General features: G+C 41.6%; 1 protein-coding gene across 1 annotated transcript in view; it reads left to right on the forward strand.

The window, feature by feature from the left end:
- The window catches only part of DAPK1 (death associated protein kinase 1), a 129,110-nt gene that overhangs the window by 32,515 nt on the left and 72,187 nt on the right, over window positions 1–24,408 (forward strand). Inside the window, exon 2 of the mRNA XM_019555172.1 lies at window positions 23,886–24,107. Coding sequence (XP_019410717.1) covers window positions 23,886–24,107 — 222 coding nt within the window. The remainder of the gene's footprint in view (window positions 1–23,885; window positions 24,108–24,408) is intronic.

Genomic DNA, 24,408 nt, shown 5'->3' on the forward strand with positions numbered 1-24,408 from the left:
ACTCCCACCATTAAGTCCCTTTCCCCTCGACTGCCTTGTACTCTAACCCAAAGCACTTCAGAGTGCCCCTCCTCTGGCTCCTTGCTAATTAACGAGGATGTGTATTCCTCCTTAATATAGAATGACACGCCCCCACCCCTCTTTCCTATCCTGTCCCTCCTGTACAGCCTATAGCCCTTGACATTCACCGCCCAATCATGCGTTTCCGTAATCCCCACTATGTCCGGGATGGTGTCAGCCATCAGGAGGGTGAGTTCCTCCTTCTTGTTGCCCATACTATGAGCATTTGTGTAAAGGCATTTGAGGCCTCCTGTGGGTGTGTGTACTGACCCCCTAGTCCCAACGTTACCCTGGCCCCTCTCTCTTACCTGTTTGATTGCTTCGCACGTCGGTCTGGGCTGGGCTGTAGTTGTGGGTGCTGTTTGGTCTGGCAGCTGGACTGGGGGGAGTTGGTAATCCAGACCACAAGGCTGCCCATTAGGATAGATTACTAGACCATCCCTAAAAAATGAGATTTGCTTTAGTGAAGGCATAGTCTGCTGGCTTCTGTTACTCTACCCACATACTCTGTTTTCAGTGTTCTACATTAGCTGGAAAGATGGGGTGCTCTAGTGTTTACCCTTGCTATATGTTAAAAATAATGATGTAATTGGGATCTGAGGAATTTTAGGCCCCATTCCCAAAAGCTTGTGTCCTGCCATGCCAGACGTGAATGACATTATGCACAGTGTTTGGGATGTGACATAGCATTTCTCAGATCCAAATCACGTGACTGCTGCGACTTGGGGCTGTTCCTTGCAGCTGGGGCCTGGCCCCTGGGGTTGCCCCATCCTGGTGCTCAGTGGCATATTGGGATGGAGCACCAAACAGTCCTGGTTCAAGAACCTTATCTAACTCTGGCAGCTGGACTGGGGGGAGTTGGTAATCCAGACCACAAGGCTGCCCATTAGGATAGAGCACAGGACAGCCCAGGGTCTTGGACGTATGTCGCACATTCAGGTTAAGAATACAAACCAGCCACAAAGATGTTCCATGTTAATTATGGAATAGCTTTGTGGCTGGTTCGTCATTTTTTTATCACATCATAAATTGGCTGAGTATGTGGCATTGCAATCTGAAGCCCTACCAAGGTACTATGGGTAAAACTTCACTCTGTACTGGTGAAGTCTTTACAGTGAATTTGCTGTGGGTCAGGCCTTCCTGGAAAAATTAAACTCACTTATTCTACTAGCTCTGTTCTCTTCCCAGCCTCTCTGTGCTCCCACAAGGAAAAGGGAAGATGGTAAGGTATTTAACATCTATGATACTGAGTCACACATTTCCTTGTTTTCTTTTATCACACTCATTCCCATTGTGGATGAAATAAGTCATGGATGATTGAAAACGTGAATGGTCTGGTTTACCAGAGTTTTTTTTTGTTTGTTTGTTTGCATCTTGCCTGTTTAACTACCAGAATTTTTCCTTGATTATACTTCTTTATTGTAAGACCTGACCGTGCAGCTGGATTTTACAACACTTCAAAATTATAGATTCAAGATAGAAATCATACTGTCGGAACAGGACTTCTAGAAGGAGCCCTTGTGAAATGCTTCTAATTTGCACAGCACCAACTCTCAGAAATTGAAAGAGGGCAAGGTTCAAACTCAAAATACACATGGGCTTGTGGCTCTATGATCATTGATCACAGCCTGTCATCTTGAGCTGCCTGCTTAATTAGGCCACATCCTGTTCCACCTATTGAATGCCTGAATGTGATACTACCCCACCCTACTCAAGTCCCTGAAAACTATTAATAGGTTTACTTTTTGTAATGTTTTATCTCTTTGTGGCTTAAGACTAAATAGTAAAGAGAAGGATCTATGCATCTTTGCATTAAGTTTTACAAGGACCCTAGCGGGGTAGAAACAGTGTTCTTGCAGAACTACACTTCTGATTCATTAAGTTTGTACTGCCAACTTTGCAAGAGTAGAAGAGGCAAGTAAGCAAGTATCTGCAGGCTTAAAACATTGAGAAATGTGAAAGCAAGTGAAGGTTGTCCTAAGAAAGTGCATATTGTAGAACATAAAACTTAATCGAAAGTTTCAGGTCTCAGACAACTTCCCACCAAGGAGAAAAGGAGAGTTGTTTGGGTTGGTTTTTTTACTATATATGGAAAAAGAACCAGTATCTGAAAAAATGTTAATACGTCAACTTCTACCAAAGACTTGACTTTTTCTTCTTTGATTCATTAATGTTTTCTACTTTTAAAGAAATTCATCTATTCTGCCCTCTCCTCACCTTAGCAGAACAACCTCCACTGTTTCTTTCATCTCAAGTTGCTCTCAAGCCTTTTTTTGAAAAATACACTCATGTCATTCTTAACGCAGGGAGTAATTCACTTTTTAACTTTATCCCAAAGAACTTGTTCAGCTTAGCCATGCTTCCTATGTGCCATCTTTGAAAACACTGAAAGTGGTAGCACAACATTTTTCAGAGGGGAGACGTATTAGTTGTCAGGGGTTTGTAGTTTTTGGGTTGGTTTTTTTTTTTTTTTTTTTTTTTTTAAATGAAGGAGGGGATACAGTAATTTTTTTTTTTTTTTTTTGTAATGTATACTGCTTTTGCAGTTAGCAATTTAATGCTGTGATACCATAAACTCCAGGACAATATTGCATTTTGACATAGGCTTGTTTAAAATAAGAAGCAGCAGTCATCTCTGTCCCCCATTCAGGCCATCATCCTGTTAGTTGACTTAAAGAAGCATATTTCTCTAAAGGACAGTGGGATCAGACCATTGAGTACTAGCTGCACAACTACAGTTCTGTTTTTAACAGTACTGGAATGCCTGTAGACAAAAAGTTTTGGAGTTCTTGTGGAGTTGCAGGGGAAGCTGTTTCTTTGAAACAAACTGTAGATTGGCCTAGTACGTTAGTATAGTGTTTGACAATATTTTTAGCTAACAAGCTGGAATGACTCAATTTGGGTCCATGGTGGGCCAGCACTAGGACCTGGCCCTCTGTCCAACCACATTTCTGACAGAGCTTGCCACTACTGAAACCTACTGCTGCTGAAGCCACCCCTTGTGCCCCTAGTTCTGGGGTTGATTCAGAAGCTCCACAGACGAGATCCAGCCCATGGGTGATAGGTTGCTGACTCCTGGCAGGTTTCAAAACTTGAAATAAAGTTTTTGCAGGCTGCGTTGAGGAGAAAAGAGTAGATCCAGTCCATTTCTGAAGAAAGCTAGACGTTCATCATCCTTTCCTTTCTTGCTCAGAGTTTAACTGGTTTTTTTTAAAGGGATTGGAAAAAGGGAACTCTGTAATCCATGTCTGACTTCCCTGAGACTTTTCCAAAGAGTAGCATGTAAATGTAGTTTTTCTACAGACCAATAAAATTTAACTCCATCATTTCAGGATAGCTTATTAACCAATAACATGAGGAAAATACTAGCAACTTGTAATCAGCATTATAATAAAAAGGAGAAAAACACTCTTCTTGAATGGTAAATTGGAATTTAATTGGAGAAGGCTGAGCATCCAAATGTAGTCTCAAACATGGAATTTCAGGAAACTCCTGTTGAAATGGGGTGTTTTCTGTTTGTTCTTAAAACGGGCTGAATTTGGCACAGATGCAAATGGATAATATAAATAACACACACTTTTTTTTCTGCACAAAGAACAGAAAGTTGAAGAATAGATGTGAAAAATCAAATAGATGTTTTCTATCTGTGCTAATGCTGCAGCAGTCCCTGTAGACTAATCCTTTTGCCAGTGCTGCAGCTTAATGGTACATCATATGGTTGTCCATCTGCTACTCAGCAGTTATGTTAAATTTAGGTTTTTTGAAGTAGTTTTAGTGTTGAATTCATTTTGGTCCAGGAATTATGAGACAGGGATTTCTTTGGGTGATATCTTCTTATTGGACCAACTACACAGTGGGATAGAGATAGACAAGCTTTTCAATGCAAAAGAGTCTTTTTTTTAAAGTATTTATTTCAGGTAGTATACACCTAAACTTATACAAGATATGCAACTACATCAAAATAATGTGATTGTTGTGTTTAATACACTTAAAAGATTATACTTGCATGTAGTTAGTCCTGGAAGAAAGTGTAACCTTTCTCAATTATCACTAAGCATAATTAAAATCCTTAAATAATCTTGTTCCAGAACAAATACTTTGCTCCAATCTGTACCTTTTAACCTATACATGCTATGGACCAGGTTTGTTCATGGTGCATAAAATTGCTGGGTTAACCTTGGTGTTGAATTATTTAGTCACTTCATTTCTCTATACCCTTTAATAACTTTGGTAAAGATCTGTGAAATAAAAGTACGCCACATAAATGTAAATGTTAGTGCTGGTGATTTGAAATACAGAGGTCACTGAGTAACTAGTGTTGTTATGACCACATAACTCTCTTTTTTAATTTGACTTGAATTTAATATATATGACAGAAATCACTAGCATGAGGAAGTACAGTGCTGTTTAATTCCAGAATTGGTGCACCATTGGCAAATGTGCTTCCCTCCTACCAGCTTGATGGTGATGAAACAATCACCCTTTCCCTGGAAAGAGAACCTTGAATGAGATGCTAACTGGTTTTCTAAACCAAACCTTGATAATCAAGAAGTTGCACATAGAAAGAGTTGGGTTTGGAGAAAAGGGTCTAAGGCAGAGAGGAATCAATGGAAAATGCAGGCTTTTGCAGGTTGCCAAGGACTTCAGTGGGAGTATCCATACTTAGACATGCTTAGACAATTCAGCCAGACTTCAGAGTCTGGCTGAATTGGAGCACATGTGAGGGAGGATTAATAAAAAACAGAGCAGAACTGAAGGAAAAAAAGAATGTTTTTTGTAAAGAAGGAAGCTCTTATGGGCTCTGAATTTTTCTGTACAGGGGTGGTAAGACCCAGGTGTTATACCAAAGAAGTACATGTGAGGGAGAAACTGAAGGATCCTCAAGAAAAATGGTGAAGGTGAAGGTGGAGACCGCTGATCTCATGGAATGGGAGAGTTAAGTGAGAAAAATGGATTAGTAATCACAAAAAAGAAAGCAAATTAAGGCTTCTTAGTTTTTATGGAAGGGTAGAGTGGGATGAAGAGGGTAGAGGATGGAGGAAGTTAGCTGGAAGTACAAAGTTTTTATTATTCAGTAGTTTGTCTGAAGTCTTAAAAACCAACTCTCCAAAAAAGAAAAGCTAATCTATAATCCATCTGTTCTGCAGTAACAATGTTCTAAACTAAAGGACTGACAGAGCGCTTGCCCGGAGAGCTGATGTTTCATCTCAGGGTTGAGCTGTATCATTTTCTCTCTCTTTTGGGTAACTTTTTCGATTGACAGGCCTACAACTGCACTAGACCACAAGGGCAAACCCTCAGTAAAATTGTCTTTTGCTTGATATCCTCTATGGGAGCTGTAACATAATGCATTGAACCAGTACATATATAATACACCACACATTCATCACTCTTGTCCTCTAAATTAGGGGTGGACAAAGTCTTACTCGTGGGCTGGATTGGGCTTGTGGTGGACTCCTGTTTCTTAGCAGCTCCTCCCCACATCGCTGTGGCCAGTTTTCCATGGAGATGCTATGATAGCGTGGGACCAGGGTTTCCATGGAGACTAGCCCCAGCAGCGCTGGCAGTGTACGCAGCAGGGCAGGGAGCTGCTCCAGGGCTGGGATCTTGCACTGGGCAGGGTAGTGCAGGCAGCAGGCTGTGGCTCTGCCTCAGCTCCAGATCATGCTGTCACCACTGCAAGATCCCAGCCCCAGACACGGAGCAGCTCCCCTGCCTTGCTTCATGCCTTGCCAGTGCTGCTGGAGCCGGTCTCCATGGAAACTCTGGCCTGGCGTTATCACAGTGTGACTGCTGCTTGGGTCTCCGTGGAAACCAGCCCCAGCCACGCAGGCAGGGAATGCTGGGAAATGGAGTCCAGCCACTTGCTGGATCTGCCATTTTTGGATCCCTGCTCTTGTTGGACTCCTGCTGTCTTTTGGCAGTTGGTCAGAGTTTTTCCTGTATTGTTCTATAGTAATACAACCTCTTATACTGTGTAATACCATAATTAATATGTCCACTTGAAGCTTGTCTGTTGTGCATTTAGCTTTTCTAAAAACTGCTGCTCTGAAAACAAGCTCCACCCATTGACGCTTAGCTCACACGTCAAATGCCAAAAGTTAACATAGTGGCCATTGGAGTTACGCTGGGCATGCCCAGCTCTGCTTTTATAAACACACCTAAGCTGCACTCAGGCTGGAGAGCAGTGTTGAGTGTAGTCCAGGTGTATGTCAAACAGGAGTTGTATTCTGTGTTTTCAGGATTTGGTGTGCCTGAAGCAGGAGCAGAATGTATTTGTGCAGAGGTGCTTCCTAATACAGTCGGACATGGCATAGACAGACATGCAGCTGCTATCGTAGCATTTTTGGCAGTAGTGACTGGTAGCTGTTGTTCCCAACTTATTTCAAATGTTCCCCCCAAAACCGTCTCAAATCACTGTTCAAAAAAAACCTCTCTCAAACTTAGCTGAATATCCTAAGGTTCTTGAAGTATTTAGACCAGTATCAAATCATACCTTACATATGTTTCTAAAAGTTCTTTTGTACCAGTCTTGACAATTTTTTTTTAATATTGCAGGTGTTCATTTTGGTTTACGTCCTTAAGACTAAATTCTGCTGAAAACATGTGATTTCATTATTAAAAAGTTCTTGAGTAAAGGACAAATGCCTGAACACTACTTGCTTCTGTGCTTAATTCAGAAGTTTGTGTTGGCTTTTCAGTTGGATTCTAAGGCTAGGGACAGAGATCACATAAACCAGTTTAAACCTGTAACAAAAGAAGTTCAATGCACATAGACCGGGTTCAAAATGGCAGAATCCAGTTTAAGATAGACCTGAATGTATCCTTCAGTATCAAACTGAATTACATTAGGTTGGACCAGTCTACTGAATTTGTTCCTGATACCCTCCTGACACAAGTTAAGTCCCAGTCCAGAAGCATCCTAGGATGCATGTCAGGCCCCGCTAACTAGGACTGTGCAAAATTTCTACTGGTGTTTCATTCCACAGCTGTTTCAGTGCGTTTCGAACTCAAAACAGTGAACTCGAAATGAAACAAAAGGCTTTGAACATCTTCAAAACAAAACGAGGGCACTCAAAACATTTCTAAAGTTTCAAAACGTTTTGTGTTTTGAAGCCAGGCTTGATTGCAGCTAACAGAAACTAAGGGGAAGAGTGGAGAAGGACTGCTCTGATTGTTGACATCTAGCTCTCTGATCACTTCCCCCAGCTCTTCCTGGGGGGGCATGGGCCCCCGATCTGTGCATGAGGTTTCAGCAGGCTGATGCTGCAGGTTGGGCCCCAGCCTGCTCTGGCAGCCTGCTGAAACCCTGCATGCAGATCTGGGGCCCCGTGCCTCCCAGGAAGAGCTGGGGGAAGCGAACTGGGAGCTGGGGGAATGTTCAGGTCCCTGAACCATTCCCCAGTTCCCAGCTGGATTCCCCAGCTCCCTGATCTGTACCCCAGCTCTCCGATCACTTATCCCAGCTCTTCCCAGGGGCACAGGCCCCTGGATAATGTGGGATGACAGCAGGCTGCCTCTGTCAACTAGTGATGGTAGTGGCTCTGGGCTATTTCTCCAGCTGGCAGCAGCAGTCTGTTGAAACCCTGTGGGCCCCTGGATCTGCATGTGGGAGGACAGCAGGCTGCTGCTGCTGGCTGGGGCCAGCGCCAGCACTGGGTTCTTCCTGGAGCTCAGCATGGGCTGCACCAGGCAAACTTGGGTGCTGGCACTGGCCTCAGCCGGCAGCGGCAGCATGCTGTCATCCTGCACGCAGATTCTGGGACCTGAGCTCCCCCCCAGGAAGAGTCCAGCACAGCCCCACAGCTCTCCTGGAGGGCACAGGCCCACAGATCTGCATGTGAGATGACAGCATGCTGCTGGTGCCAGCTGGGGCCAGCAGCAGCACCAGGCTTCCCAGTACTCGGCACCACCTGTGCCCAGCACTGGTCCAGCTGGCAATGGCAGCCTGCTGTCATCCTGCATGCAGATCTAGGGGCCCGTGCCCCCTAGAAAGAGTCCAGCACAGCCCCGCAGTCCCCCAGATCTGCGTGCAGGATGACAGCAGGCTGCTGCCGCTGGCAAGTGATACGAGTTTTGCTTTGAACTGTTTGAGGTGCAGTTTTCCAGAAACCCTGCACCTATCTCCTTGAAACTTAGCAATAGCAGGATACCAACCCTGCAATTTTCATCCAAATCAGGCAGGAAATATCAAAGTTACAGGCATTTTCATGATTCCCCATTATAGCCTATGAGTGAAATGTCAAAACACGTGGAAACAGCAAAACAGTTCTGACGAAATGGAACAGTGCTTTGAAATAGCAAAACAAAACACTGTCCCTTTTGAAACGGCAAAACAGAAGTCAAAACAAAATGGTGCTGTTTTTGACTAACCCCCTCTCACAAGACGGGCTCTTCTCTGCTCCAGCCAAGCTGGGTGACCCCACCCCTGGGCTATCACAGAGTTTAAGCAGCAAAGCATGTGATCCACAGCCCAGCTGGTGGCACCACGGTGGGGTGGGCAAGGTGGGAGACCAGAACCCAGCCGTGCCTCCCCACCCCAGCTCAGGTCTGCACAGGGGGTGGGGGAAAGCCCCCAAGATAGGGTCTATCCACCTGGCGGCTGAGAGGCAGGGGGCTGGTGAGGAGGTAGAGCTAGGGCATTCACTGGCCAGCAGTGCTGAGAGGCACACCCCGCTACCTTCTGGCCTTGGCCAAGGCCGGCATGTGCCGGGCTTGGCTAATAGAAGACTTAACGTGAGTACTGTTCATTAATGGTCCAATCTATACAGTTTAGAGAAACCTGCATAGATTGGATTGATGCTGCCATGGGCTTTTTGACTGTCTGTACTAAATGTGGTTCAAAATCTTTGACCTGGTATTGTATGTGCTGTCGTGGTTACCTTGGGACAGCTTCTCTGTCCTTTTGTTCTCTTCTGCCTGTTGAGAGCCACTGTGTGCTTAAGTTAATAGTCTCTGAATTTAAATATCTGAGAACTGGTGGTCAGGGCTCTGGAAGTTGAGTTCTTTGATTCTGTCGTGCTGCACAGCATTTTTTAAAGTTTTTGCCTGAGGAGATGACTTAGTGGGATTTAGTTGAAATCTTTCAGTTTATACTGAGTCATCTTGTGCTAATTTGAGTTTGTGTAGGTGTAGTGATGTAAAAACCTCTAGGTACATTTCTTTCTTTTCTTCATGGTGGTGAATGGCTTTGTAAGTCTTGAATGTGGCTCAGTATTAGGATGCTGTGAATGGTTATTAAGTTAGATAAAAACTTCACTTGAACTGACAGCTTTTGCACATGTAATATTTGATTTGTGCAAATAACTCGTTATAAGCCAGTGTTCTTTTCTTTTTTTTTTTTTCACCCCACTCCTGTGCCTCCCCCTTCCTCCTCCCCCTCCCCCAATTCCCCTCTACCGTAATCCTCAACTTAATAAGCTTGTGCTCATGGCTAGTACCTTTTCAGCCAACTTATTTTTCATTAAAGTGTTCATTATTAAGACGGTATGAATAGCATATTAAATACTTGTTTGTGTAATCTTTTCTGTTTTGACTTGACTCTGGAAAAATTTAAATCTTCTTGATTACTTTATTATATAGAAGGCAAATGTGTGTAAACTTACCCTCGCTGTTCAAAAATATAAACTGCAGAAAAACAGCATCCATTACTTAAAGTAGTAAATTCTACTCATATTGGGGGTGGGGGGAATAGGGAGACTACTTAAGGAAAACACACAACATCCCTTAAAATCCTACTAGGAACATCATTTGAACAGCTTCTTTCAGATGTTCTCAGAACTGTTTTTCATGTTATTTTAAACTGTAAAACATTTGTTGCAAGCCCTTGATTTAAAACAAAATACCATGGGGCTCAATCGGGTAGAAATATATCTGTAATTCTCCAGGGGAAATATTTTGTTTCCATGCTGGAATTCAGTTTAGGGGTATGGTTTGAATCAAAGCTTTCCTAGAAAGAAAACATGTACAGGTTCCCCCTTCAGAGGAAGAGGAATGTCCTTTAATTCTGTTACATGTCAGCAGTGTTAGGCAAGTTTTGTGCTGTAACTTTCAGGCAAAGAACATCAGCAAGATACAAACATTACAGTTTTCTCCACTTCTTGAATTTTTTTAAATGCTGTACAGTTAATGAAATGCAGTCTGTTTTAAACAGTCAGTCTGATTTTTACACACAAAACATGGAATATATCAAATACCTGTCTAGTCACTCTAGTGCACTGTGTGTAAAATAGCATATTTTATGCAGAGTTTATATCCTTATCAGCATATCTCTGTTCATAGGATGCACATGTATGAATTAATTACACACAAATAAGATCAAGAAGGGCGAGGTCCTCAGTAATCCTTTTCTTGTTCTTTTGTTCATAAACTCCAACATACTCACTAGAAAGATGCATTTGTTTAGAAATATACTTTTTTAATGTTTAAAAAAATTTAGTTATATGAAACTTAATTTACTGTCAAACTATTAGTGCCAAGGATCTAGTACTTTTCCATTTGGATAGTGGACTGTGCTAGTTAATGGCTGCCTTTCAGCCCTGCAAAAGTATGTGTAGGTGTGTGCACGCATGCATGCATCAATGACACTTAACTTGTACCACTTTAGCTGCTTTGGGTAAATGTCATCATAGATCTGCGGATGGATTGATATAAAAGCCCAGCCAATGGAGTGACCTCTACAGTTTACAATGTAAAAAATGCTAAGTCATTCAGAGCTTTTTGTTTTGTTTTTTCCATACTGAATGCAGAGTACAAGTTTAGCTTTTATTTCTGCTTCTCATTACATTACTAACCCCTCAGCCTGTTTTCCCCAACTGAATCGCCTCATGTTTAATAATTATCATTATTATTCAATGAGGGCAACTGCAGTGAAACTTGATCTTGGCAAAATCTGGACATGAATAAGATTTCTATACAGTGAGGCTTGGCAACACTCATAAACTCCCTTAATTGCTTGCCTTTTTAAAATCAGAGTGTGTTGAAAAACCCATAACGTTACAAGCAAGTGATATACGATGAAGGGACTTATGATGCTAGCCTCCCTTACCATTCTGCCTGTTAAAACGTATCTAAAGAAAACGTTTGGTTTGCCCCTTTTCCTTTCTCCTTTACTCTAGCATCCCAGAGGTGGCGATGATTGTTGTTTGTTTTGTTTTTAAATATACCCACAATTTGGGTTTTTCAGAGGGCTGTGTATATATCACATTTATTTGAATGGTATATAAGAAATAATTTCTTTTTTTTCCTCCAAGAAAGAGTTTTTATTTCTGAGAATATAAAAATAGGAGATTGGAAAAAATCACTCTTGCTTGCCCTTGGTAAGTACTTATTAAACTTCTGTAGCAGCTGAATGGAAATACCTCAGGCAGGAGACTTGTGCAGGCCTTTTGCCCTGACTCGTATCAATTCTGAGGCTGCTCCTAGGAAGAGAGAGAAGAGAGCAGGGGGCATGTGCATGTGCATGTGTGCGCGCGCGCGTGCGTGTGTGTGTGTGAAATCTACCACAGTCTGATAATTCTGGTTTTCAACAACTTTCTTCAATCTGAATTTCAGGGAACTTGCATCACATCATGACAATAATTACCTGTGGTTTCTCTCATAATTTTATCTTAGACCCCTGTGCTTGCCACACATTCAATTATTTTCTTTAATACAGTGAACTTATAAGTAATGCTTCTTGCTTGTAACGTGTTATATAAAATACATTTACTCTAAGTGTTGCTGGAATATCAGTGTTAAAAACTGAGAGTTTATAACATTGGATGTGTTTCTTGTTGGATAGGATTTGGTTTTGTGTATGTGCGTTTTACTTTGCACAAAATTCCATTTGGATTAGCTTGCAATTACTTTCAGGATTTAAACAGGTAGTACAGTGTGGATTTCACCTGAGATAACTGAAAGTCAAAGCCATAGTATTTTGTTTTGTTTTTAGTACCTATGTGTTTTTAAATTAAAGTACTTCAGAGAAGACTGGTGTGGAAAAACTTTAAGGATTTTGCATTATGAATTTTTTGTTCTCGATTCCCTTTTTAGGAGAGCAAAACCAAAAATTTCCATTTGGCAAAACCCTTCTTTTTGTGCTTTTTTTAAAGATATTGGCTTCTCATTGTAACTTAAATATTTGATCATTTTCAATAACAGAATAACAATTTATAGTTTACAAATACTTTAGACAGGGAGTTGGGTCAGTGGATTCCTGAAATGGCATAATCTAAAACAGAAGGAAACTTGGAAAAATTATGCTGCTTGGCCCCATATTCTAGAGAGAAGCTAACAGTTGTTGGATCAGGCCTTTTTTTGTTGGGTAATAACCATACCTAAAGGTAATAACATATAATGCATATAACTAGGAACCTGAAAAGCTTATAATTGATTTAAGATGCTGTTCTGTTATCTCCATGTATGCAGCCCCAAATTACATCTATTTGTGATTTGTCTTGTTTGGCCAGTCTTGCATTGCAAACTCCTATTTTCTTTCTCATTTGCCTTGGGGTCTTGCTGCTTTTTCAAGGACCCCTTTCCTGTTCATTATCTGTTACTGTATTTGAAGGCGGGGGGAAGTCATTAGCTTGTATCTTTCAGCTTTAAATCAATTATAAAATTGTATATATTTATTAGTCCTAAGTCTTTATTGACTTTAGCAAAGGCTTTGATTTTTAGAATTGTGGATAAATGTAATTAAATCTGTTTTACATGTCTGAGATTATTAAAAGAGTAAAATCAGCTCTAACAATGACCTGTGGAATATTTGCCAACTTCATTGCCACCTGCTCCGTATCCCTACTCAGAATGATCCCAGAGAATTATTATTGCTTTCTGTGCACTCCTTTCGTTTGTGCCTGAAATAGCCATGTACATTTCTACTCCTTTCTTTTGGAGTTTTGTGCTATAATCCATCACAGTAGTATTTGAGTGTTTTAAATATTTTTCTAAGAAATCTATTGCTGTCATGGAACCTAAATGAAGATGTGTGTTGTGTTTAATTTTTAAATTTTAGTTTGTACCACCTTTTGTTCTGCATTTATGGTATGGAAAGGGGTTTGTTAGACAGTCTGTTGCTGTAGCAAGTATATTTCTAAGCCTAAAACTTGCTTCCTGTCATCAGGTTTGCATCTTCTTGTTTTTTGGTGCTACGTCTAGTTCAATAGGCACCATTCTTGCCACTGACATGATAACCAAGTTTAATGCTTTGCAGCCCTCCAGAGCAGTGCTGTTTCAACTGACTGTAGATTGATGCAATGCACTCCCTAACCCTGGGGCTCTTATCTACTGCCATATTCAAACTATTTAATCATTTGACATATAAATCCAGTACTTGCACTGGCTGTTTTCCTTCAGCAATTAAAAATATTTAAAAACTAGCTTTTCATACCTAATTAATAATTCAACCTCTTACAGACCCTTCCACCTGAAAGTAACTCTTCTTTTATTTACCATCTCCTTTTAAAACCCTTCAGTATACCAAGGACTTAAAATTGAAAAAGGCCTTTTGACATTCTTTTGTTGACTGTGCCAATGAATTAAACATTACAGAAGGAGCAAGCACAAAAATTTCAAGTACTGTACAAGCACTTCTGGCAACTGGTTCACAAAGACTGAACAAATAGGATACAAGACTATCATTCATGTGTTGAGTTAATTCCACGTCTGGTTGTACTCTTTAATCAACTGCACAGCTTTAGAACAAGATGGATTTTTCGTTTCTTTGTTTTTTTATCGTATCCTCATTTAATCCAAAATGGCCCCTGGAAAAGACTTATTCACATATCGGGGTGATAGGTAGAGAACCTGGGTTCTGATGTGGTAAGGTTTGACATTTTGCCATTTGAATGTCGTCCCCCTCCACCCTGGTCTCTACACAGTGTTTTGCTTCACAGGCAAATGCTGCTAATATTAAAGCTGCCGCCTAATTGGAAAGGATCACTTAATGTATTAAACAGTTTTGGGGGAAGGATAGGGATTAGGCAGTTGAATATGGTAGTATGGTACATAGTATGAATATAGTACATCCCTACCTATTTGAGAATATGTGGTATAAGCGAGATGGTGCCCCCCTCCTTATTTTTTTTCTAAAGATATATTGGCCTGCCTTCCCTGAGCAAGTGTGGCAATTTGTCCTAATAACTCATCAGCCACACTAGATGCTCAAGCAGGTATTTTCTTAAGCCTCACAGTCTTGTATGTTCTGCAAGACCGTGAATATATCTGTTGGTTCAATACAGCCCTAACAGTACAGTGTAGAAACCATACCAGAAAAGAAAAGGAGGTAATTTATGTATCAGTTCAGCGTATAGCTGAACTGTAAATGTAAAGAGTTTTATACTGCTTCTGTCTTGACATACAGAATGGGGTAAAAGCCAGAGTCTTGAATCATGGGAGAATCTAGGGACTGGGGTCAGAAACTGGAGGTCTTGAGTCTGAAATTAATATGGGGGCCACAGTCCAGATATAGCGGTCAAAACAAGAATCTCAGGGTGCTGAGGACAACCTGGCCTAAGGCAAGAACGCAGTCTGGGCTGAGGCAGGATCAAGGGCAAGAACTGAAGACCTATTTACAGGGTCCAGGCTTTTTAACTAGTGTAAACAAGGACTGAACAGATGACGTATTTTTATGCTAAGTGTAAGTCACAGGCTGGCAATTTTTATAAGCCACGAGTTAGAAAAACCCAGCCCTGTCCAGAGTAGGCTGGTGGCTTTGGGGGAGTGTCAACAGTGGGGAGGGGAAGCGGGGGATAGCAGGGGCATGCACCCATGCCAGGGCCAGACTGCTGTTACTCTCTGCATCCCAAACTCTTTGGCTGGTGCACAAGTGCAGTTTTCAGCTGGAGGGGAGCAGTACCAGCTGGGAAGCTACATATGCACTGCTGCTCTTTCTCCCTACACCCTGGCTGCAGCAGCTGCATCATGGGCTCAGCTGGAAGCTGCCTAGCCCTGGCTCAGTTCCCCAGTGGCTGAAGGCTGCACTTACACTGCAGCTGGGCAGAGGGGGCAGGGAGAAGTGGAAGCAATGCGGGCACAGGTTCTGCCTGCCTGACCCTAGTGCATCTCCTTACTGCCCAGCCCCAGCACAGTTAGAGGCAAAGCCCTCTGGCCCTGCAGGTCAGATCTGGCTCTTGGGCAGTATGTTGCCAACTGCTGGCATAAATTTATTTGAATCGAATTTAGAATTCCCTGGGAAAAAACAAGGCTAAAACTAGAGAGGTGTAACTTGTATCAGTGTAGTCCCATCTGTCCACAGCTTATCTTCTGGTCGTTATTTGCTTAAGGCGATCAAACTGCTACATCCTCCCTTCTCAGCTAACAGTGAAGCACCAGAATAGTACCAACTGCATGCACCAGACCCCAGACAGCTGCATGTCTTTCCTCGCTGGATCTTGGCATAATTCACATCAATGTGAAAAAGTTGTTTGTGTAGGGTAGGAATTGGAGATCCAGCAGACTCTGGGGTACAAGGCTGAGGCAGGTTCTAGGAACCAGGACTGGAGACAAGCGGGGTTCAGAAGTTGCTGAAGGAGAAGATATTGTTGCACAGCTGCTTAACCCCATATTTAATGATGCCCAATCAGGCAAGCAAGCTGAACAGACAGGCTGCTTGGTCCCCTGTGAGATGTAATGTATTCATCTGGGTCTGTAGTGTTGTAGTGAACTTGTTTCTACACCATCTGGGGAGACTTCACTCTTACAGAAGGCTACCTCATTTTAAAAAAAATCAATGTGGTGGACATGCAGCCTTTTGTACAGACTCATTCTGAGCTGTATACTGGCTCTGCATTAGACTTAGGAGTGTGCTATGGCTGAGTCTCATTAAGTTCTCCAGTATCTTTTATGACAGAAACCCAGACTGGATGATGATGATGGTGGTTGAAAGAATATCACTGTTGGTTAGTACCATCATTGTTGTATTACACAGCTGGCACTAGCTTTGGGTACTTTGGCTCTTATGAACAGCAGAGTACTCAATTTTCCTTATTTTAGCACTGTTTCTTTATATCCTCCTTCCTCTTTCCCTTCCAGCAGTCATCTCCTTTTGTAATGGGAATTTGAAGTTAAAAACAGAGACAATTACAAATATCCCACACTGATAGAATGCTCCTTGGAGTGGGTGCTCAGAAGTGATACAAGATGCATTTTTGGTTCTCTGTGGCTTCAGTGACAGAAAAAAGCTAGCAAATTTGTTTAAGGACAGAACTGTGAATTAAAATAGGCTATTTTAGCAGAAATATATTTGATTGGTCTGCTGTTTTAGTATTTTAAAACTCAGCTTCAGCTCTGAATAAAAATCTTCTGAACAGGGAAATCTGTACTCCAAAGGTATTGGAGAGCAAAACACTTCACTTACCATTAGAAGGTTGCATAAGCACATAATGAAATGTCTCAGATTATGCACAGAGAGCTAGATTGTTGTTTCCGTTACACTAATGTAAGTCCAAAGAAGTGCCCTTGCAGTTACTATGGACTTAATGCAGCAGACAGAAGTGCAGCTTCTAGCTGCAACTCCGAACGATTTTGCAAAGTGTGGCCCCAAGACCAAACAGAAGTTCATTGTCAGTTTGCAGTGTCGGGGGAAGCCAGCAGCCAGATTCCCATAGCGATGGCCAGGGCTCACTGTTTTTAGAATGGGGTGGTGGGGGAAAGGCAGTAGAAGGAGCTCATTTCGGGGGCTCCCCAGCTGGTGCTGAAGGGTAGGGTGGGTGGATTGGAGCCCCTCCCCACCTAAAAACCCCAAACTGAATTCCCTCTGTTCCCTTCCTCTCCCCTACCTCCCCACTCTGACAACAGCAAAAGGCTGGGAGCTCCTGCAAAGACAAGTTACAAAAGTCACTACATTTTGAAACATCTTTATCTGATGCCTCATGCAATGAGGGGTCAGATTTTCACCTGATCGGCCACCTTTTGAAGCTGTCTGCAGTTGTGCACGTGTGTTTGGTCACAGCTACAGGTTCCCTCACTGTACATGTGTTCCTGGAAAAGGGCGCATAACTCAAATTTGCATAAAGGGAATGCACTTTACAATGCAACAAATAGGGATATGTTCCAAGATCTTGATTATACTGATGCCCAGACCCATTTCTACCACTTTTACAAAACAGTATTGGTACTCGCCAACAACAGACAGTACACATAAGTACCAAGGGCACTATCATAATGGGGATGGCAACTACAGGAACACGTGTTGTAGACAACGGACAAGGATTACAGATCCACACAGTAGGCTATATTTTGGTGCATGTCACTCACACAAAGCAGCTGACTGAGGACTTCCACCACACTGATCGCATAAGAGTGAATTTACCTTGGCTATAACAAAATTTTGGTGTAAAAACAGTCATAGTATAAGAGTGAATTTGCACATACAGAACCTGTATAAAGCGAGGAAAACCTGTATAAACTGCTTTCTGTGGCTAGGTGGGGTGAAACTTGTCACTTCTGTCTGCACTGAAAACCGAATGTCCTCTGTTCTTTTGTTTAGTATAGCTTGATGGCATCCTTTTACAAGCTATGTGCCTACAGAAATAAATCCAATATGGATAATTTGGGGGGGGTTAACTATTTTTGACTAAATGCTACAGCCGTTTTCTTTAACAGAGAGGAACACAGAGTATTAGATGAGTAGGTCTCAGTTATTGGAGAGAGATCCTTGTTTGTGCTAAGGTCTGTAATGGGACTTGTGCTGGCGTGCTGTTTAGAGAACAAACCAGATCCATCTGTACCTGGCAGAGGGAAGCAAATATTCTTCCTCTTGAAATTCCCCTCAAGTTTTTTTCCTGCCTTTGAAAGAAGAAGCGACTGACCAGCTCTCCTCATTGCAGAGCTCTTCTGATGCAAATTTAAAATTGTTTTTCAAAGTTATAGACTTATAATTCAGCGCATTGAGATGTCTACCAGCTGTTTTGCAGAGCTATTTGTGGGGGGGGGGAGATATTGTCCCCCTGTCTTTACTTTACCTTTGTTGGTGCCTGGAGGCTCCACGTGCAGGCTTTGGGAGAGAAATTAGGTAGAGAAAAGACCAAATAAAAGGAAAGGATTGTCTCCTTACTGGTAGGTGTACCAGGTCTGTGGGCATAGCATAGTTTTCCCTCATCTCTGTATCATGGTTGACCCCTTTCCTTAGACGAGAACAGTTGGGGGCCAGGAATAGTTGAACACAAGTTCTTAAGAGCAGGATCTTCTTTGATCACATCTATGGAGTGAAACAGTACAAGCCCAACTTTGATGTTTTTAATACTAGAATGAATAAACCATTAGTACAGTCTTTCTGACTGAGGGGTGAGAACCTCAGGATGCCATGAAGCCCTCATGAGAGGTGCAGTGACACGGGTGTTGTCACTCCAGTGGCAACCAGGTAAAACTGCCGCACATACTCCTGCTACATTAGGGCTCTCTGATCAGCCTAAAGCAAGAAGGAGCTGGCTTAGGTTTAGACCTTCCTGGTCTGTGCCCCTTTCCTCCCTCCCTCCAAATGCTCCTTCTAGAAATAGACGCACAGGACTGTTCTGCCCATGCACTTCTGTTTCCAGGAGCATCACAACTGCACTGGGAAGGACTGTACCCCAAGAAACCTCTCCTGTCCTGCTTTAGGGTTATTGGAGAGGAATGTGCACACATGCCACAGCCTTTCCAAGGCTGGCTGTGCAGTAGGCACATGGGGCAGTTTTATCTGAAGGCAGCAGCACCTGGTTGATGAGTACTGAGGTAAGCTGAGGTAGCACCAATCGTGCTTCTCAACCCAGGGTACTGTCACATTCAAAAGTAAGTGGTGGAAGGGTGCCTTGACTCTGAAAAGACAAGGTTCTTTGGGTGAATGTGATATCTTTTATTAGACCAACTTAAATAGTTGGAGAAAAATATTAAGCAAGTTTTCTGGTTTAAAAACCCTTTGTCAGGCTGAGGAAGTTTCAGGAGTTGGTGTGTGCTCTTCCTGGATGGAATGAAAAGTAAAGAAGCCAGAGGCTGGTCTGGTAAGCATACAAGACAGGTAGTCAGTGAAGATGTAAACTGAGGAGTCAGTGGGTGAGAGACAGGCTGGGTGTGGGGGGAGAGCTGGGGGATGAATAGTGGAGAGATACCTGGACTCTGAAAAGGCTCAGAACTACTGCATGAGAAGATAGATCATGGGAGCATCCCATGGCAAGACAGATGGATTAGAATGGTTAAAAAGCCTCTTCTATCTCTAATCACTGTGATTCTGATCAGCCTTCTGAAAAGGAAGTGTCTTAAGAAACAGTACAACCTTGTAAGGACTTTTGTTTAGGGTTGTAAAATATCTGTGGTTACAACTGTCCGTATTTGTGCTAATTAGTGGTTGTTTTGTGAGCATGCTAAAGAAGAAGTGAATCTGATAACAAAGCTTCCATAAGCATCTGAGTGTAGAGTACCTTAGTGAAAATTATCTGTCACTGTCAAATCATTTTTTCACACATTATCAGTGGCAGTTTAAAACTCTTTTAGGGGTAAAAATGATTAAACAAAAATGGGCTTTAAGCTAATAGGATAACTATTTTTTTGTCAGAAACAGTTGTGAAAAAAATCACTGGATGTAGAGGCACAATGCCAAATGCCCTGAAAAGAGTAGATTTAGAGTAGTAATTACCTACTGGTTCAATAGGAATTACAAGATCACAAAACAAATTACTATTATTAACTAAAGTATTTCTTCTTGCATCAAGTTGTCATCCTGTTTCAATGTCTAATCTGATCTTGCATTATGGATATGAGCTAGTTACATTTTTCATGGCACTAGGCAGGTGGATAGTTCTCTGATTTTTTGCTTTAGCTTCTGTTCAGTCTCCAAAATGGGATTAAGACTTGTAGTCCCCTTTATGACAAAAAAAAAACAAAAAAACCCTATACAACGTACATGTGTCATTACTATGTAGTGTATAAAAGGATGTGAAAGTGCTGCGTTTGGAACAAAAGGAACAGTGGGAGCGTCATAGGAAGGTGCTGAGCTAGTCACCGTATAGTTATAGCTGGCGTTAGCTGGAGTTGGTGTCATTTATATTCATAACTGCAGTTCTATTGTATAATATTTTAATAAAATACCCTTTTTGGTTTCTTCCCCCACATACATTCAGAAATGGCCTTAAGATCAATTATGAAAAATCTGATTGTAGCAGAAAGTTGTATTTCAGGTACAGTAACTAACCACCTGCTGAATGTGGGGTTCTGTACTGAATACCACAAATACAACAGTAAGAAGATTAAGTATAAATCTAAAACTCATTTTTAAATGCCTTAAAGGAATAGACTGAGGTCTTGTACTCTGAGAACAATGTGGGAGACCCCTGCAGAAACAAAACCTGACTAGCCTAGGGCTAGAACTGATGTATAAGGGTATTTGTTTTTCAACTAAATGTTGCACTTTTGATAAAATTATGTAGATAAGGGATTAAGGAGAAGTTTCTAGCTACAGCTAAAGATGAGAAATCTAAAGACCAGAATTCTTCAGAAAATTCACTGAGTAAGTTGAGCAGACAAATCTAAAGGTATTCATTAGTGATGCTGCTAGAGTGTAATTAAGTCCCAATATTTGTTTGGATTTCGAAGTGCATAGTACATCAACAAACCAAAATGGTGTTGGTTTTGTTTTTGAGGTCTACTCTGTTTTCAGGTGGTCAGGTTCACGCTTGTTCCATTCGTTTCAACATCACACACTGGTTAAGTGTTCATTTATGAAACGTGGCTTTTCTCATTCCTGCAAGGTATACAGTCAGAAATAACAGGGTAGTTTTTATACACACAAAAACTTTTTGCAAACTGCTCGCAGATGTAAAGAACTTTTAGTGCTTTATAGGTGCTGCAAATGACAATAATTTTGCAATGATGTGGCAGTGGGAATGCATCTAAAACTGCAAATTGGTGAAAAATATACATTGTGAGGATTTAAAAACTAGGTATTAGGAGTTGGAACATAGGCACTGCTGTTCATGTAACATTGCCTTTTTAGTGGCTGCTTTCTCTTTCTTTCTCTTTTATAAATAAAAAAGGGCTTGCATAATATTAAAATTGCCCTTATTGTATGGGGAGTGCTTTCTTGTAGCTCCCATATTTCAGCTTCGCTTCAGTTCACATAAACTAGAGTTTTCATGACAGGCTTTCCTATGAGTTCCCTATTCTTCAGATTTCTCCTTCTAGATCAGCCAGAAGTTTGTTTCTCCCTCTATAGGATGCGTAGATATGTATTTTTCCAGGGTTGTGTTAGAACCTAGACAAGAACACTATTGAATCATCAGTGTAGACAAGGGCTGTTATTTGTAATCTTGAATCAGCTTGTCGTAGTTAAATCTGATAGTTTTTGCTTACACTCGTACAAAGTTTTGTTGAGTATTTTTCAATAATAAACTCTGATATGTTATACTTTATCAATGCTAGAGTATGTTGCACAGAGAGCCCAAACCCAGTGCGGCTGTAGGCTGCTTACAAAAGAATTTGCTTTGTATACCTCCAACCTACAAGATGCTGCAGGTCTGCCACTGTGGCAGCTCTCATCCTTTTCACTGCTCCATCTGTGCAAGTGGTTCAAACCTTAAGTGTCTCAGTATCATTCCTATATTTTGCCTTAGTAGCTTGACTCTGCTGGCGTAGGGTCAGGGCAGCGTGCAGTCTATTCCAACTTTGGCCACTAATCAACGTGATGCAGAGGCATCTCATGCAAAAAGAAAAAAATGTGCAGAATGTCAATTTTACAGTTGAGAAACTGGACTGCTATCTTTTCAGAACACAAAATGATATGATAATACATGGATGTTAAATGGCTTTTTAAGGCCAGTCAGTTTTCTTTTATTACACAATGTAATTGGCTCACAAGTAGAAAAATACTTTAGTTAAAATAATATTTAGTGTTGTCTGAATGCAGGTTTTAAAGTAAAGAAAATCTATCCATTTTTTTTTTTTCTCTTGGTGGTTAGCAACCTAAGGTCTGGACCCAGGATCCAGCCTGCCAGGCAGTGTCATCCAGCCCATGAAACCAAGATGTCTGTGGCAGTTCTGGGGTAGGGGATGTCAGTAGCATTTTGGCAATGAGGGAGCAGCTGCCAGATTGGAAGCAAAATGCCACCTCTGGGAGCGAGCTGCACTAATTTGGTTTACCACTCCTAAAATGTTCCCAACCCCTGCTCTATATGTTCCTTTCAGCCTATTTTGTTATTTTAAAACGTATGTACTAATAAGTGCTTTGGGGTATGAATCATGTGTAGTCACGAATAAATTTAGGCTGGAAATTAAAAGCTTTCTAAGCATCAGAGCAGTGAGGTTCTGGAGTAGTCTTCAAAAGGAATTGAGGGCAGAAACTCAACTAGCTTTAAGATGGATTTGACAAGTTTATTAATGTGATTTATATCATGTAATTCACTGTGACCAAAGGTCCTTTGCAATCCTATGTTTCTGGGTTTATTGCATTAAAAAAACTGTTAAGGCCGTGGAATTGTCAACAGTCAAACTATCAAAAATGATCCTAAAATTCTTGCAGTCCCAGTGCATGTATTTTTGGTTTTGGTTTCTGGGTATGTTGTATCCAGTAGATGTGGTGTTTGGTTCAGATTTGAAAAGCAACTATTTTTTATTAAACCAATGCAGAACAATCTCATCATATCAATCCCAAAACTAAAAACAGATTTTGTGCATTATTAGGCATCCTGTTTTTCTTATATATAGGTATCAGTTGAGCACAATGTTTTATTGCTATACTTACAATGTTAAAGTAATGTGGAAGCCTTCAATCATTATAATAAAATGCATTCTAAGTATTTATGTATTTTGGTGTTTGATTTTGTTATTTTATCATGGAAAATCGGAGCTCTCCCTGCCCCCCTTGTTCACCAGGACACGGGTCCAGCTGCAGCTGTCTCCCCTGCCCCCCTGCTGCTCTGTGGTGCTGAGCAGCCCTGATATGCCAGTGTCCTGCCCCTGTCCATGCTGTTGCTCCTCACTCCCACCCCAGAGCCTCCCAGCCCTGACAGTGCCCCTCACTCCTGACCCACAGCCCCCTGGCCCAGCTGGTGGCCCTCTTTTCTGACTTGCTGCCCCCAGCCCCCACTCCCCGCATCCCCTGTGAGAGGAAGAGGGTGGGTGAGTGGGGAAGGGGTGATGGGCAATAGGCAATGCATGGGCAGGGCCAGAGGCACAGGCAATGTATCAGGAGGCTTAGGAGGCACGTGTGTCCGTCCCCCCCAAGCCAAGACTTCTGTATCCACAACAGGGTGCAGGGCTGCAGCCTGGCTAGAGCAGCTCTGAGCAGGAGCTGCCTCTGTGGCCCAGCAGGCAGGACCTGGAACAGGAGGGAATGTGCCATTTTTAAGGACAAGTGAAAGTCTTGAAACTAAAACACAAGGTTCTGGGTCAACAACTCTTACTTTATTTATCTCTCTATGCATTAGTCCCCCCCACGCATTTAGGCAGGATCATAATCTTATGTTCCTGAATATGTTACTGTAATTTTCCTTTCAACCCTTTTCTGTTGGGCTAATTAATAATATCAAGAGTTATGCTCATCTCATCCTCTGCTTCTAAAAGCAGAACTAAATTCAAATAAATTGAAACCAGGTATCTTTTATTTAAATAAAATTATGTGAGCCAGACATAAGTACATAATAATGGCTCTGAATTATTCTTGAAAAATTATAACTTAAAAAATTAAAAGTTTTTTTTGGTTTCATTTTAGTAAGAGTTTTATCCATGTATTGCTTTGGACTGTACAAGAAAAATACTGTTCTTGCACTGAACTGACAGTCCACAGAACAGGTTTTCCCCTCTAGATAAGGAATATAAATTATCAATAATTCTAAAATTCCTCGAAACATACCGTTTCTTTTTATGCTTCTTTTTAGTGGGCAGTTTGCTGTAGTGAGAAAATGCCGCGAGAAGAGCACTGGTCACCAGTATGCAGCAAAATTCATCAAGAAGCGGCGAACAAAATCCAGCCGGCGAGGAGTGAGTCGAGAAGATATTGAACGAGAAGTTAACATATTGAAAGAGATCCAGCATCCCAATGTGATAACACTGCATGATGTTTATGAGAACAAAACAGATGTCATTCTTATTCTGGAACTGTGAGTAGCTCTTGGGGGCCAAGGGTGGAAATTGTCTTTATATGTGAGAGAGCGGCTTTTCTTCAGAATAGTAATGATTTAATGAGCTTCCTGTACAACTGCAGGAGAGGGTTATTATTAAGACCTCTTTTATTTTAGGTCAGAGTTACAGCTCCTTGTCATGTATTCCCAATGAAATATACTGCACAGAAACCTGAAGTAGAATTCCATTCCAGTATGTCCTAGGTACGGTTATAACTTGCCACTTGCTATTTTGATCCACCTAAAACTACTGTAAGAGGTTAAAAAAAAAAAGAGTAGA

This window comes from Crocodylus porosus, unplaced genomic scaffold (genome assembly GCF_001723895.1).
Source record: "Crocodylus porosus isolate Cpor-Errol unplaced genomic scaffold, CroPor_comp1, whole genome shotgun sequence".
In the NCBI taxonomy this organism is placed as follows: Eukaryota; Metazoa; Chordata; order Crocodylia; family Crocodylidae; genus Crocodylus; species Crocodylus porosus.